Source organism: Panthera onca, chromosome F1, assembly GCF_046562875.1.
Source record: "Panthera onca isolate mPanOnc1 chromosome F1, mPanOnc1 haplotype 2, whole genome shotgun sequence".
NCBI classification, from domain to species: Eukaryota; Metazoa; Chordata; class Mammalia; order Carnivora; family Felidae; genus Panthera; species Panthera onca.
Genome location: NC_138355.1, coordinates 12,707,024 through 12,719,973, shown reverse-complemented (window position 1 = coordinate 12,719,973; position 12,950 = coordinate 12,707,024). Strand labels below are relative to the sequence as shown.

The 12,950-nt window shown below is 51.1% G+C and overlaps 1 protein-coding gene across 6 annotated transcripts in view; it reads left to right on the top strand.

Moving 5' to 3' along the window:
* ILDR2 (immunoglobulin like domain containing receptor 2) overlaps positions 1-12,289 on the top strand; it is a 63,466-nt gene extending 51,177 nt beyond the window's left edge. For all 6 annotated transcript variants that reach the window (XM_078441034.2, XM_078441033.2, XM_060643401.3 and 3 more), the window contains 3 exons: positions 2,768-2,984; positions 4,358-5,039; positions 6,336-12,289. In XM_078441034.2, coding sequence (XP_078297160.1) covers positions 2,768-2,984; positions 4,358-5,039; positions 6,336-6,371 — 935 coding nt within the window. In that variant the 3' untranslated portion in view covers positions 6,372-12,289. The remainder of the gene's footprint in view (positions 1-2,767; positions 2,985-4,357; positions 5,040-6,335) is intronic.
* The last annotated feature ends 661 nt before the right edge of the window (positions 12,290-12,950 follow it).

Here is a 12,950-nt window from a genome sequence, read left to right as displayed (position 1 = left end):
AAACATTTATTCATTTTTGAGAGACAGAGAGAGAGAGACAGAGCATGAGTGGGGGAGGGCAGGGAGAGAGAGGGAGACACAGCACATGAAGCAGGCTCAGGCTCCAAGCTGTCAGAGCACAGAGCCCGATGCGGGGCTTGAACTCACGAGCCACGAGATCATGACTTGAGCCGAAGTCGGACGCTTAACCGACTGGGCCACCCAGGCGCTCCCATCTCCTTCCTTTTACAGAGAAGAAAAGGGAGGCAGAGAGGAAAAGTGCTAGAACTGGAACCAGGATTTCCTGGAACCTGCAGGTTGACATTACAATAATTGCACAGAGATAAAGTAGGAATATAGTTCACTTGACTTTGAGACGTTCTGTTCCTGAAGAGCAGAGTAAACCCTGGGGTGGATCTTAGACGTGGGACGGTCTTGAAGATCTCCTTGTAAAACGGATCTCCTGGTTTCAGGTTGGGGCAAGATTCTGTAAGAACTGGGGATTTCAAGTTCATGAATATGCTAGCCAGGAAGATCCTTCTTCCTCTTGCCCCTTGTAAGTAGGGGGTTGCTCTTGGGATGTTTTTAGTCCAGGATCCTAATGCAGTGATCTGTAGACAACAGCTACCAGGGCAAATATGTTCCACCTCCTGTTTTTGTAAAAAGTTTGTATTGGAACAGAGCCATGCCGGTTCACGTATATATTGACTGTGGCCGCTTTCGCGCTACAATGGCAGGGTGAAGAGTTGTGACAACACGGCTTGCAAAACCTAAAATATTTGCTATCTGGCCCTTTACAGACAAAGTCTGTCTTTCCTGTCCTAGAGTTACATTATTAGGTGTTCGTGAAGCAGGGACGTTGATGTGTATGCTCGACGCGGCAGAAATGTTACAGCCGCAGACATCCTAGATAGTCCACCAGTATGAATGGTGAAACAGAGCTAGCCCTCACTGTGTGGAGAAGTGGGAAAAGTCCATTATTCCCTGAAGTTTAAGGAAAGTTCTGAGCCAACAATGTGATCGTTCAGCAGTTTCACTTGATGCATTTTATAGTTCTCTTCTTTTTTTAAAAAAATTTTTTAATGTTTATTTATTATCGAGAGACAGAGACCAAGCATGAGCATGGGAGGGGCAGAGAGAGGGGGAGACACAGAATCCGAAGCAGCCTCCATCCAGGCTTTGAGCTGTTAGCACAAAGCCCAACGCGGGGCTCGAACTCACAAAGTGCCAAACTGCAAGATCATGACCTGAGCCGAAGTCGGACGATTTACCGACTGAGCCACCCAGGCTCCCCTTATAGTTCTCTTCTGTGCTGTTCCCAGGAGATTCGAATTCACTGAGATCATGAGAAAAGGAAGGTTCTAGACTGTTTAATCAGTAGTATCTGAGTTATTCTTCTTTAAAATGGGCACTAACTAGTCCATTCTCCTCAGAAAGAGGAAAAGGTTTAACAATTAGATTATAATCCAAAACCAACTGATTGCATGACCAAAATGAATGACATTTCCAGTAAGCCCAGATCTGGTAGAACAGGACAAGGACACTGTTTATGCAGTGGTGGGGAGGCCCTTCCTTTCCTCTGTGGGTGGGACTCAGCAAAATTCTCTGCTCCTCCAAAGACCGATGGGGGTAGGGAGGAGAAGTAGAGGGGAACCTGAGACGCATATTTGTGCTGCCCACATCCTATCCTGGCTTACCTTTTGCTCAACAGCCAGGCCTTACACCTTGTAAATGTTGATTTTGATAATATTTTGAAGTTCTAACCAAAGGATTGTAGAAAACAAATGGATCCAGTTACATTAGAAATAGATTCGCTAGATGTGTTTTTTTAAGTAAAATGATATTCAATCCATTTCGAAGTTCTATAAATAAATAGTTGGTTTTTTTTTTTTTTTTTCCTTTCCAGACTGCGATTCTGGTCTTATTCACAAGTGCTTATGCAAAATGCTACTTAGGGCCCTTTAGGGAAGGAGCAAACTGTGGCCATCCCCTCCTTAGAATTTTGTAGGAAGAGTACAAGTGGAAGCCCATAGACCATAGTGCAGCCCAATCCCCCTTTCCTTCCCACACCTCTACACAACTGTCCTAGCCACCCGTGGCTGCACACTCCTGGAATCCTCTTTAGGGAGGCAAAGAAGTCTTTGTAGGCCCTGGAGATGGACGTGGTGCCAAGTGGGAAGGATATTCCAGGTTCCTGGATGAGTATCCAGAAAGGGAAAGAATGGATACGAGGTATGCAGTCCCCTTGATCCTGTGGACTGTGCTCTGTGGTGAGGGGCACGGCTGCAGGAGGCTGGAATGGGGTTCCTCTGAAGCATGGGGCTGTCCCGGCTCTGAAGGCCCGTCTTGGGACTCAGGCAACAGTAGGGAAGATCTTGTGAACTATGACTTCTCTTTTTGCCCCTTTTGGCTCAACATGCCTGGGATCGTCATGGCTTTCACCCAACTATACATGGAGAAAAACACTGGAACAAGGATGATGATGCACTAGGAGGAAACCAGCTGCAAAAGAGCCCAAGTTCTGGGAAGCCTGCCTTAGGTGGGGCAGTAACAACTGTTTTCCCATTCCACCAACAGAGAATGCGGGAAGCCTTCCTCCTGATAAGCAAGTGGGCTTTTGGGTGGAGCCAGTTCCCGGCTGAGCTCGGAACACAAATCCCATTAGTTCAGGTCTATAACCAACCCTGGACAGGACTGAGGCCTTCGGGAGGGAGTTTCCCCAGAGCCTTCACAGAGTTCCCACCCTAATATGTAGAAAGCTCCGTCACATCTGGTTTTGTCCCTGCAGATAACAACACCATCTCGGAACTCAGCTCCCTGCACGAGGAGGACAGTAATTTCCGCCAGGCGTACCACCAGATGAGAAGCAAGCAGTTCCCTGTGTCGGGGGATTTGGAGAGCAATCCTGACTACTGGTCAGGTGTCATGGGAGGCAGCAGCGGGGCAAGCCGGGGACCCTCAGCCATGGAGTATAACAAAGAGGATCGGGAGAGCTTCAGGCACAGGTGAAGGTGGCTGCAGCAGGCAGCTTTGGTGCCGGGTGCTGGTGGCCGGAGCTCAGAGGCTGTTACTTTCTGACAGCGTCTCTGTCTCCCCTTCTAGGCTGTCCTGCCACATCTCTCTGGGCTATTGAACATCCCCTTCTCACATTAAGTTTTTTATTAACTTTTTAAAAATCTTTATTCATTTTTGAAAGAAAGAGAGACAGAGCGTGAGCAGGGGAGGGGCAGAGAGAGAGGGAGACACAGAATCCGAAACGGGCTCCAGGCTCTGAGCTGTCAGCGCCAAGCCGGATGCGGGTCTGGAACTCACAAACCGCGAGATCGTGAAGCTGAAGCTGAAGTCGGTCGCTTAAGTGGCTGAACCACTCAGGCGCGCCCCACCCCCTCACATTTATTAAGCAAGGGAACACTTACGACACCATGTGTAGAAGTAATCATTCAAGGCCCTTTGAAATGGGCACTGTACTGAACCTTAATGCACCTTATTAACTACGTTTCCTGATTAACCTTATTAACATTTCCCTGCCCTTCTCATAATATTTTATCCTATAACCTCTAAAAATTCCCACCCATCACCCCCATCATTTGATCATTGTTACGTGAAAGGTAAGATGCCAGACACGTTATATATGCTGTGGTATTTGATTCTCATAACTCTAAAAGGCAGATACTATTAATGTCCCCATTTTAAGTTGGGGCGGGAGGGGGGCTGAAATTTGCAGATGTTGAGGAGCTTGGTAGAGTCACCTGGCCAACCAATATGGGAGGCCAAGACGTGCACCCTGTTTTGTTTGGCCGCTTCCCACTGAATAGGACCAACACCATTCCCCTGTCCTTTATCTTGAAGGACACTAGACGTTGTCTTTCTCTCAGACTGACCAACTGCAGGTAACTTGCAGAGATAAATTGACCCTGGGCTCTGAGGCAGGAAATGGGCTCTTTGTATATCACCAAATATTACAGGGCATTCTTGGGCTACGACTGTGTGCATCCCAAGCCACCCCAACCCACGCTGGCTTTGAGGGTGTGAGGAGACATGTGACTGTCAACCAGAAGTCACATAATGATCGGAAGGCCCCGCTGTGTGTTTCAACACCATATATATATCACCAAGTATTTTTACCTACAACTCCGTCTTGATCCTTGGCACGAATTCAGGAGCTAGCCACGGCCGCCCTCGCTCTACTTTGAGAGTCCGGGGTGTCAGAGGTGTCCAAGGCCGCTCAGCCGGCCAGAGCACATGGCGCTCTCGCGTCCCACTCAGACCCCTCCCCCCCCTCCCCCGCCGGGCCCCCGGGGCCCCCGGCGGACGCGCAGACCCCGGTTTAGGGCGCCAGGGCCGGCTGACCGTCGTCTCCTCTGCCCTCTGCCCTCAGCCAGCAGCGCTCCAAGTCCGAGATGCTGTCCCGGAAGAACTTCGCCGCCGGGGTGCCGGCCGTCTCCATGGACGAGCTGGCCGCCTTCGCCGACTCGTACGGCGCGCGCTCCCGCCGGGCCGACGGCGACAGCCACGAGGCGCGGGGCGGCGGCCGCTTCGAGCGCTCGGAGACGCACGCCCTCGGGGGCTTCTACCAGGACGACTCGCCCGAAGAGTACTACGGCCCGCGGAGCCGCAGCCGGGAGCCCCTGGGCGACGCGGGCCGCGCCTGGGCCCCCGGCACCCCGCGCCGGCGGCCCGACGACGCGCCCCTGCCGCGCCTGGTGAGCCGGACGCCGGGCACCGCGCCCAAGTACGAGCACGCGCCCCGCGCCGGCGGCCTGGAGCGCCAGGCGCGGCCCGAGGGCGCCAGCCGCGGCGGCAGCCTCGAGACGCCGTCCCGGCTGAGCGCGCAGCTCGGCCGTCGCAGCGCCTCCTACTACGCCTGGTCGCCGCCCGGCACCTACAAGGCGGCCTCGCCGCAGGGCGACGACGACGACTCGGCCGACGACGACGACGACGACGCGCTGCCGCCCTACAGCGAGCGCGAGCTGAGCCGAGGCCCGTCCTACCGCGGCCGCGACCTGCCCTACCACGGCAACTCGGAGAAGAAGCGGAAGAAGGAGCCCACCAAGAAAACTGTGAGGCCGAGCCTGGCGCTCCTCGGGCGGGGAGCCGTCGGTGGGGGCGGGGGAGGGGAGGGCAGGGCAGGGGGGAGGCTCGGGGAGGAGGGCCAGGTGCCGGGGGCCCGGCCGCCGGCTTTGGGAACGCGGATGCCAGGCCGGGTTTTGCCCACCTCGCTCTGCCCCGGACCAGGTGAAGGCAGTAAGCAGGGGGCCCTGGAGAGTTGCCAAACGCAGAAATTGCGGGGGTGCAGATGTAGCGTCTCAGATCCTTAAGAGCAGCTTTCAGAAGCGTGTGGCGTCAGGGATTCGAGAATCGTTACCACCACAGACGTTTGGGGGGGGGGGGGGGGGGCTTCTGAGATCTGTGTGCAGAATGTGCGATGCATGCGTGTAGATGCGTTCCCACCCCTTGCGGGGAGGGTTGCATAAACTTCCGGATGCGTTCACAGCCCGGAGAAGGTTAGTAGCTACTGCCGTGTTTGAAGGACAGCTCACTTTCCTCCTTGACATTTTGTTGAATGTAAACTATAAATTGTGCTCTGTGTATGTGAAGGAAGCCTTTCGGTCCCTGCCCGGTTAATTGTCTCTTTTGTAATTGGCCTTACATAGAGTGTATTGTTCTCTCTCTAAATGCCAAGGGCAGCCCGGTCCGCCCCTCCGCCCCCAGATGTGAGCTCTGGAGGTCAGAGTATCGCCAGGGGACAGTCCCAAATGCCCACTCTTGGTTGTCAGAATGCCTCTGCCCCCTGTGCTCTGAAGACCACTCTGCCGGCCCAAGGGCTTACCCTCCCCCCTCAGTTACCCTGCTTCTTCCACCATTTTGTTTTTCGTAACTCAAGGTGGACCTTTCCTTTAGTGTGCAGTATGGGGAGAGAATATGAATGGGAAAAAGTTCTGGCATGACTCGTAGCCCCTCCAAAACAATTAAGCATCTTTTGTTGTTCTTTAAAGAGTAAAATGAGATGACCTGTGAGGTACCGTGAGCAGGGAATGAACTTTAAGGTTATGTCAGGTTTACCGTGTGCCGTCTGCACTAGCGGTTATGGAGCTGTAAACGTAGTTAGCCCTAAAGGGCTGGGAAGTCATTGTGCGGCCACGGAACTAAGTTCCGTCAGATGCGTGTTGGCTTCAGCACCAACTGAGGCTTAGGAACTATAGCCATAAGCCTAATGAAATGCCCTAAGAGTCAGGGTGCGCCGGACTCTGAACAGTTGGGTTGTAGCCTCTGCCCAGGGGACCATCCGCTGTGTTGGGTTGGGGTTCTTTAACCATCGTGTGGCTTAACATTGGGCTCTTTCTGCTCTTTTCCAGAGTGACTTTCCCACCAGGATGTCCCTTGTGGTCTGATGTTTGTTTTCAAGCCGTCTCTCTGGGTGACTAGAAATCAGAAGCGGACTATGGAGACAAGACACAAATCCAAGAGCCAGCAGGCCCGGGACCTTCTCTGGGCACCACCTTGGAAGATTTGACCTTTGCTTTGGCAAGGGATGGGGGGGGCGGCCTTTAGGGGGGGGGGGGGGCTGATTCCAAACTTCAGCGTACATCTAACTGGTGTGAGAAACAAGATGACTACGTTGTGAGAACATTCCACGCACGGAGTGTCTCATCCACTGAGTTCATCCTGCCTGATGTTTTTCCTTAGCCAAACCGGGATTCCTTTTCCAATTCTTAAAGGGAGTTAGCTCTGGACCGCCGATCCCTGGAAAATGCCTCCGCCTACGGTGTGCTCTTCTATACTTCCTGTGCTGTGCTTAGAGACAGAAGAACTTATTACTACCATTAGAAGAAGGCCTGATACAACAGAAGATAGCTTTAGGCAAAGTATACCTTTTACCCCCGTCTCCCAGTCACTAGTCAGTGACTATTGTCACGCTAAAATCAGAGGGCCTTTGGTGAGCTCAGTGACAGTGACCTGCTGGACGATCACAGAAATGACTTCAACTTGCCGTTCCGAATGACATGCCTTGAGTGGCTGCAACAAAACAAAAGAGTATACGTTTTTGAAGAGCTGTGCAAGTGGTATTTCTTTCTCCACTCTGAGAACATAAACTGCTTTTTCTCCTTCTGCTGTGCACAGTGACATCTGAGTCTCGGACATTAAGGGCTCTCCTCACCCTCCTTCTCCGGGACTTTTCACATGGCGGTGCCACCCACAGAGCCCCACCTCCCTCTGCACCCTGATTAACTTGTCATCAGGTGCCTTTTGATAAACGCTTAAAATACACACATGAAAGAGAAGGGGAAGGGGAAGAAAAAGGACAAAGCAGTAAGTAGAGAAGAATGAAAAAGAATTTAAGAGGAAAAGAATATACGATCTCATTATGTTTTGAATGTGGGCCATTTCCCCCACAGATTCCACTTGATCTTCTCTGGTTTTGTACTTCATTTCCCGTGAGTTGTTTCTGCCATCCCAGCCTTGCCCTTCCAGGACACCGGAGATGGTGGAGTGTGCAACTCTTCGCCTCATCAGATTGCTGCTCTAGATGCTTTGGGAAACAAGTGATCTGGCTCTCTCAGGAAGCAACGCTTCCTATTCCCACCCTTGCCTAAATGACAGATTTTGCCTAAATCCCAAAGCTAGATATCTCTGGATGTTGTAATTTGTGTAGATTGCAAAAAAACAAAAAAAACCCGGCCATAAATTCTTCCCTTCTCATCAAGAGGTGCGGCCTGTTTCTCTACCCCTTACATCTGGGATTGGCCATGTGATTTGATTTGGCCGGTGGCCCAAAACATATGTAACACAAGCAGAGACTTGGAAAAATTTTTGTGCATGGGGCCTGTTTTCTCCTGCTGCTCTTGGAAACCCTGCAGTTGCCACTAGGTGCACAAGCCTGGGCTGTCCTGCTGCATGATGAGAAAAAAAGGCCCGGTCCCCCTGCCACCCTGACAGCCCATCAAGTCTCAGCTGATCGCAAACACCGGCGTGAGCCAGCCGCGACCAACAGAAGAACTGCCTCGCTGAGCCCAGCCCAAGTTGCTGATTCCTGCTCAAGGCTGAGAAGTTGGTACACCTGTTACGTGTTCCTTTCTCTTCGATGAAAAGCTATTTCTTCTTGTCTGGATGTTCTTCATCCCTGACTCCATCTCACCTAGGTGTCTCACAGTCTCCACTTTCTTTGGCAAACGTTTGTCAAAGCTTTTCACCCCACACCCCACACCATTGTGGTGGGACACACGGTTGGGTCAAATCCCCGGAGGACAATGATGCCTGGCCTCCCAGCAGTGGTAAATTTTTTTATCTTTGAATCCCCGGGCAACCTACGAAGGTTTCTTCTTCAGCAACTCCTTGGTCTTCTCCAGAGCCACCTGATTGGAGCTGGGCCCTATTCTCAGAGTACCATTCCACTGGTATCCATTTACTTCGTGACGTGTCCAAAACAGTCCTGCGTGTGCAGTGAAATAAAGAAGTGGCTGGTGGTGAGGGTCAGAGGATGAGTTGATATCACTGCTTGGAGGAGAACTGGCCCACCAAGCGACTTTGCAGTGGCTTCGGCCTGTCTGAGAGGAACCAGGGACGGTTCAGCCCAGCGCTGGCACTTCCAAGGGTGGGGGACACAAGCCATAACCCTGGTGCTGAGTTTTAGACTTGCTGGTGTGTCCCTGGCCTCTAAGAGCCTAGGTCTAGTCTGTTTGTTTTGGCCCCAGTTCAGACGGAGAAGATGATTAAACATCATCATTTCTTAGTCACCAGCTTTGGATTTCAACTTGCTCAGGCAATTCTAGAGAATATTGGGTAGCTGTAGTAGCTATTATCTCTTTATACTGAGCACTGTGTCAGGCTTCTCTCCACCAAAGAGCCCCATAGCACCAGCTGCAGAGACCAAACATATTGCTTTTGTTAGCCGAGGGCATGTATGATTTTGGTGAAGGTTAGGGGAGTCGTGGAAAAGAATTATTAAAATTGGAAACCTGCAGTTCCAAAGACGACAAAACTACAGACAGACAACACAATAAAAAACACAAAGATGACAGGCTACTGAAATAACCTGGGGAGATAGGACCAGGTTGTCCCCTGTAGGGCTGCATAAATCACTGAAATTTCCAGGCCTTCGGCCAGGAGAGAACACCTGTTTCTGGGTATGGGGACGCAGACTGGGTTGACTGCACAAGTGAAAGTAAAGCTGGCCATCCTCGGCACCCCGGCTTTTCTCAGTGGGTCCTTTTGTTTCTTCCCTGAATAGTGTTTCCCACGTAGGACGGACTTAACGCGTATTAGCTTCCTTCCTAGGTTCCATTGGGTACAAAATAAGTCTTGTGGAAGACATGGTCTCTGTCCACTGGGACCCTGCAATTGAACAGGCGAAATAAGACATGCCCAAGAAAGAATTAGGAGATTTTATGCATATAATGTGAAATATTGCTATGGATAAATTATAACAAACCCAGAGAATTAAAGTTTTTAAATTTAAATGGGTATATTTTGATATTTAAATGTTGTGTGTGTGTGTGTGTCCATCCATTGTATTTAAAGATATGCTCAGTGTCCTGAAAAGCCAGTGTTAAAAAAGTCTGACTGCAAGAGGTGAATTCGGATGGGGGAGGGGGGAGTACAAGGCCCAGGGCCCAGTGGGTTGATGGAGGAGCTGCTGTGTTTGCCTGTGAGTCACAGCTGAGTCAGGGCTGTGTTGGATAAGGGGGCGTGGATGCAGGTGGCAGGAGGTATCCCCCAGGACTGCTTCTTTAGGTCCTGCGTAGACTCACCAGGAAGCCCGGGACACTTTGGTGGCCCCGGTGGTACATGTCAGCTGTCCCGCCCAGGCGTGTTCCCGGGGGAGCTCTGCGTCTACTTATCCAGGGGCTCCATTCCGCAGCCGTGAGTGTTGCTGGCCACCGTCACCCGTCACCCGCACGGAGCAAGTCTGGCGGAGATAATGGGCCTCTCCTCTCCCTTCCCGAGACCGTCCCTCTGCCCCTGGCACAGGACTGTGCAGAGTGGGGGTGGGAAGAGGCTGCCACCGGAGCCCGAGGCGCTCCGTGCTGAAAACAGCCACGCCGGTAAATAGTTCTAAATAGTCTGAAAGACTTCACGTAGGCAATCTGATTAGACGTCAGGCAGCCTTTTCGGGAGGCTGAAGTCACAGACACTGCTGTAATCCAGCCCCCCCTTTTCTTTGTGGCCGGAGAAACGAACCGTCACTGCCATTAGTGAAATCACAAATCTGATTTAGCCTTTAGACTCCAAGCCGTTGCTGCTGGGTCAGTGTTTCCCCAAATTGCCTAACCATACAAATTACTTGATTGCTGTTAAACATGTAGTGTTGGGCCCTGTCTTGGAGATTTATTGGGTGGGTCTGCAGCGAGGACTTGTTCTTTTAACGTACGTTTCAGAAGAGTCCTGTGATCAGATGCGTTTGGAAAATGCTGCACTAGATCGTAACTAAGGTGCACCCCAGTCTCGAGGCCTCCTTGGGCTTTGAAATTTTTGTTTAAACATCTTGGGGGTGTGTGTGTGTGTGTGTGTGTGTCCCTTCTACTCCCTTGGGGCTGGCAGTGGTGAAGCACCCAGCAATCTGGCTGCCACGGTGGTAACTGACTCGCCAGGGTCCAGGGGTAGGAGAACTGTCTGAGGCAGAGAGAAAGGAAAGCTAGGAGCACTCCCAAGAACCTGTTCTAGATGTTTCTAATCCTGGAAAAGTGATCTGTTGTGACAATCCCAGATCTGACAAGAATTACAGGTAATTTTCTCATTCCCTTGATGTCATTCTGAGCAAAACTTAGATCGTGAATAGAAAGGAAACAGACCATTGGGAAACGGCAAATCATTTTTTGAAGCAAATTGCCAGCCTGGCTGTGGTCAACACCCACTGCCACCTTAAGGTCCAAAGTCGGATGGATGGGCAAGAATAACAAAATCTACATTATATCCCCTTCCAACGTCAGATTTAGATGATGCTAGAATCTTGCAAGAGTTGAAATTGATTTATAGGATGTAGAGATCCAAATTCACCAAAATAGGGCCTCAGGTACTTAAAGTCCTAGAGAAAAAAAGTGCCTAGTTTTTGTGTGTGTGTGTGTGTGTGTGTGTGTTTTTTTTCCTGCCAGGATCCTACCTCCTAGTCACCTGGGAAGCTGATCCACAGAGCTTGAAGTGAGGGGCTTTTGCCACCAGAGTGGAACAGAGATAATGCTGAGCTGCTTTAAGCGGCTGCCTGAGTTTTGGCATTGCCTGAGGGAGATAAGAAGGTTAATAGTAATAGTATTTGTGTTATTTTTGTGGCGTATTACTGTTTACAGAGCACTTTCACATGCATTCTATCCTTTGATCCTTACGACACCCTCCTGCCTTGGAGGGAGGGAGGGTGGATGTCGTGACCTCATCAGACAGAATGTAAAGCCGAGGTTGAGGAAAACTAAGTGATTTGCCTATAGTCCAAAGGCTTTTAAAGTCATAGAGCCAGGCCCTCTGTCTTGGATTCTTCCCGGGCAATTCCTACAACACCTGCAGGACGGGGATCCGGCTGGTTTGCACCCGGTGCAGAGTCCTGGACCCCGTGCCCACCCACGCGCCACCGGTGGGGCAAGGCCGCGAAGCCGGCCACTGGGGCTGCCCCTCACTGCCCCGCGTCGCCCCTCAAATGTGGCTCTGCATGGAGCCAGCCTCCCTCCACGATGGTTTCTTTTTCATCAGCCGTGCTGTTGGGGGTGGGGGGTGGGGGGAAAGGACGTGACAAAAAAGGCACTTGAGATTTCAGAACCCTTCCTGAAGAGGAATTTCTGAGCCAAACTAGAAATTGATCTAGACTCAGAATTCTGGGGCCTGGAGGCAACCTGCTTAGGCGTGAAGTATCTGGCACCGTCACTGTATCTCGGGGATTTTAGGTGGCACTAAGAGGGACTGGAGGTAGGAGACGATGCAGCTGTTTAGTTAGAAGTTTTGTCAGGGTTTCTCGCTGGGGCTGGACACACGCCCACGTGGTCCGGCCCCTCTCTTCTGGGAAAGCGAAAAGAGGCACGAATAACTTCGCTCTTACCTTGGCTGTAAAGGCAAAGCCACTTTATTAACGAAGGCATTAGACAGTACCCCGCGAGAGTTTTCCTTGTGGGACCGCGCAAGAGGAATCGAAGGAACGACAGGGCCGAGGGGCCCGAAATCTGTTTCATGGGAGTCACGTGCCCGGCTATTTTGTGCCTTGTCTGTGGCATCAAAACTAAACTGTTGTTGTATCGCTGTTGCCCGTGATTTTTTTTTTTTTTTTCGGTGTCAAACATACAAAGTGACTTTGGTTGTAATGTTTTAATCTAAATAAAGTGTTTCACCTACATTTGTTATCAAGAACTCGTAATTAATACCTATGTCTGATCGTGATCGGACGTTAAAAGACCTCAGCAGGAAAGAAAAGATCACGTAGGACTGCCTCGGGTTGTTGTAAGGACTGTAACAGAGGGGTTAAGGACTGTTAACAGAAGGCCGCGGGACCGCAGGGGAGTCAAGTCCTAGCAGCAGAAGGATGTTTTCACAGACTTTCGTAAGCCATGGGCTCCATAGCTTCTGTTGTCACTCTCCCTGCTCCCCACAGGCCTACATTCAGGAGGAGATAAGGGGTAGGAAAGACGGCTGGACAATGTGATGGTACCTGGCTCCTTTTCAAAGAGGGCACGAAATGGCACTTGGGGAAGGGAGGGGAAAAAAAGCTATTTGTGGGAGAAGGTTTTAAGTTCTAAAGAGATCTGAAAAATTCCAGAGATCTGAAAAATATTTTTTTTATTAAAAAACAAAAATTTTTTTTAATGTGTGTTTATTTTTGAGAGGGACAGAGCACAAGAGTGGGAGGTTGCAGAGAGAGGGAGACACAGACTCCGAAGCAGGCTCCGGGCTCCAAGCCGTCAGCACAGAGCCTGATGCGGGGCTCGAACTCACGAACCGGGAGACCATGAGCCGAGCCAAAGTCAGATGCTCAACCAGCTGAGCCACCCAGGTGCCCC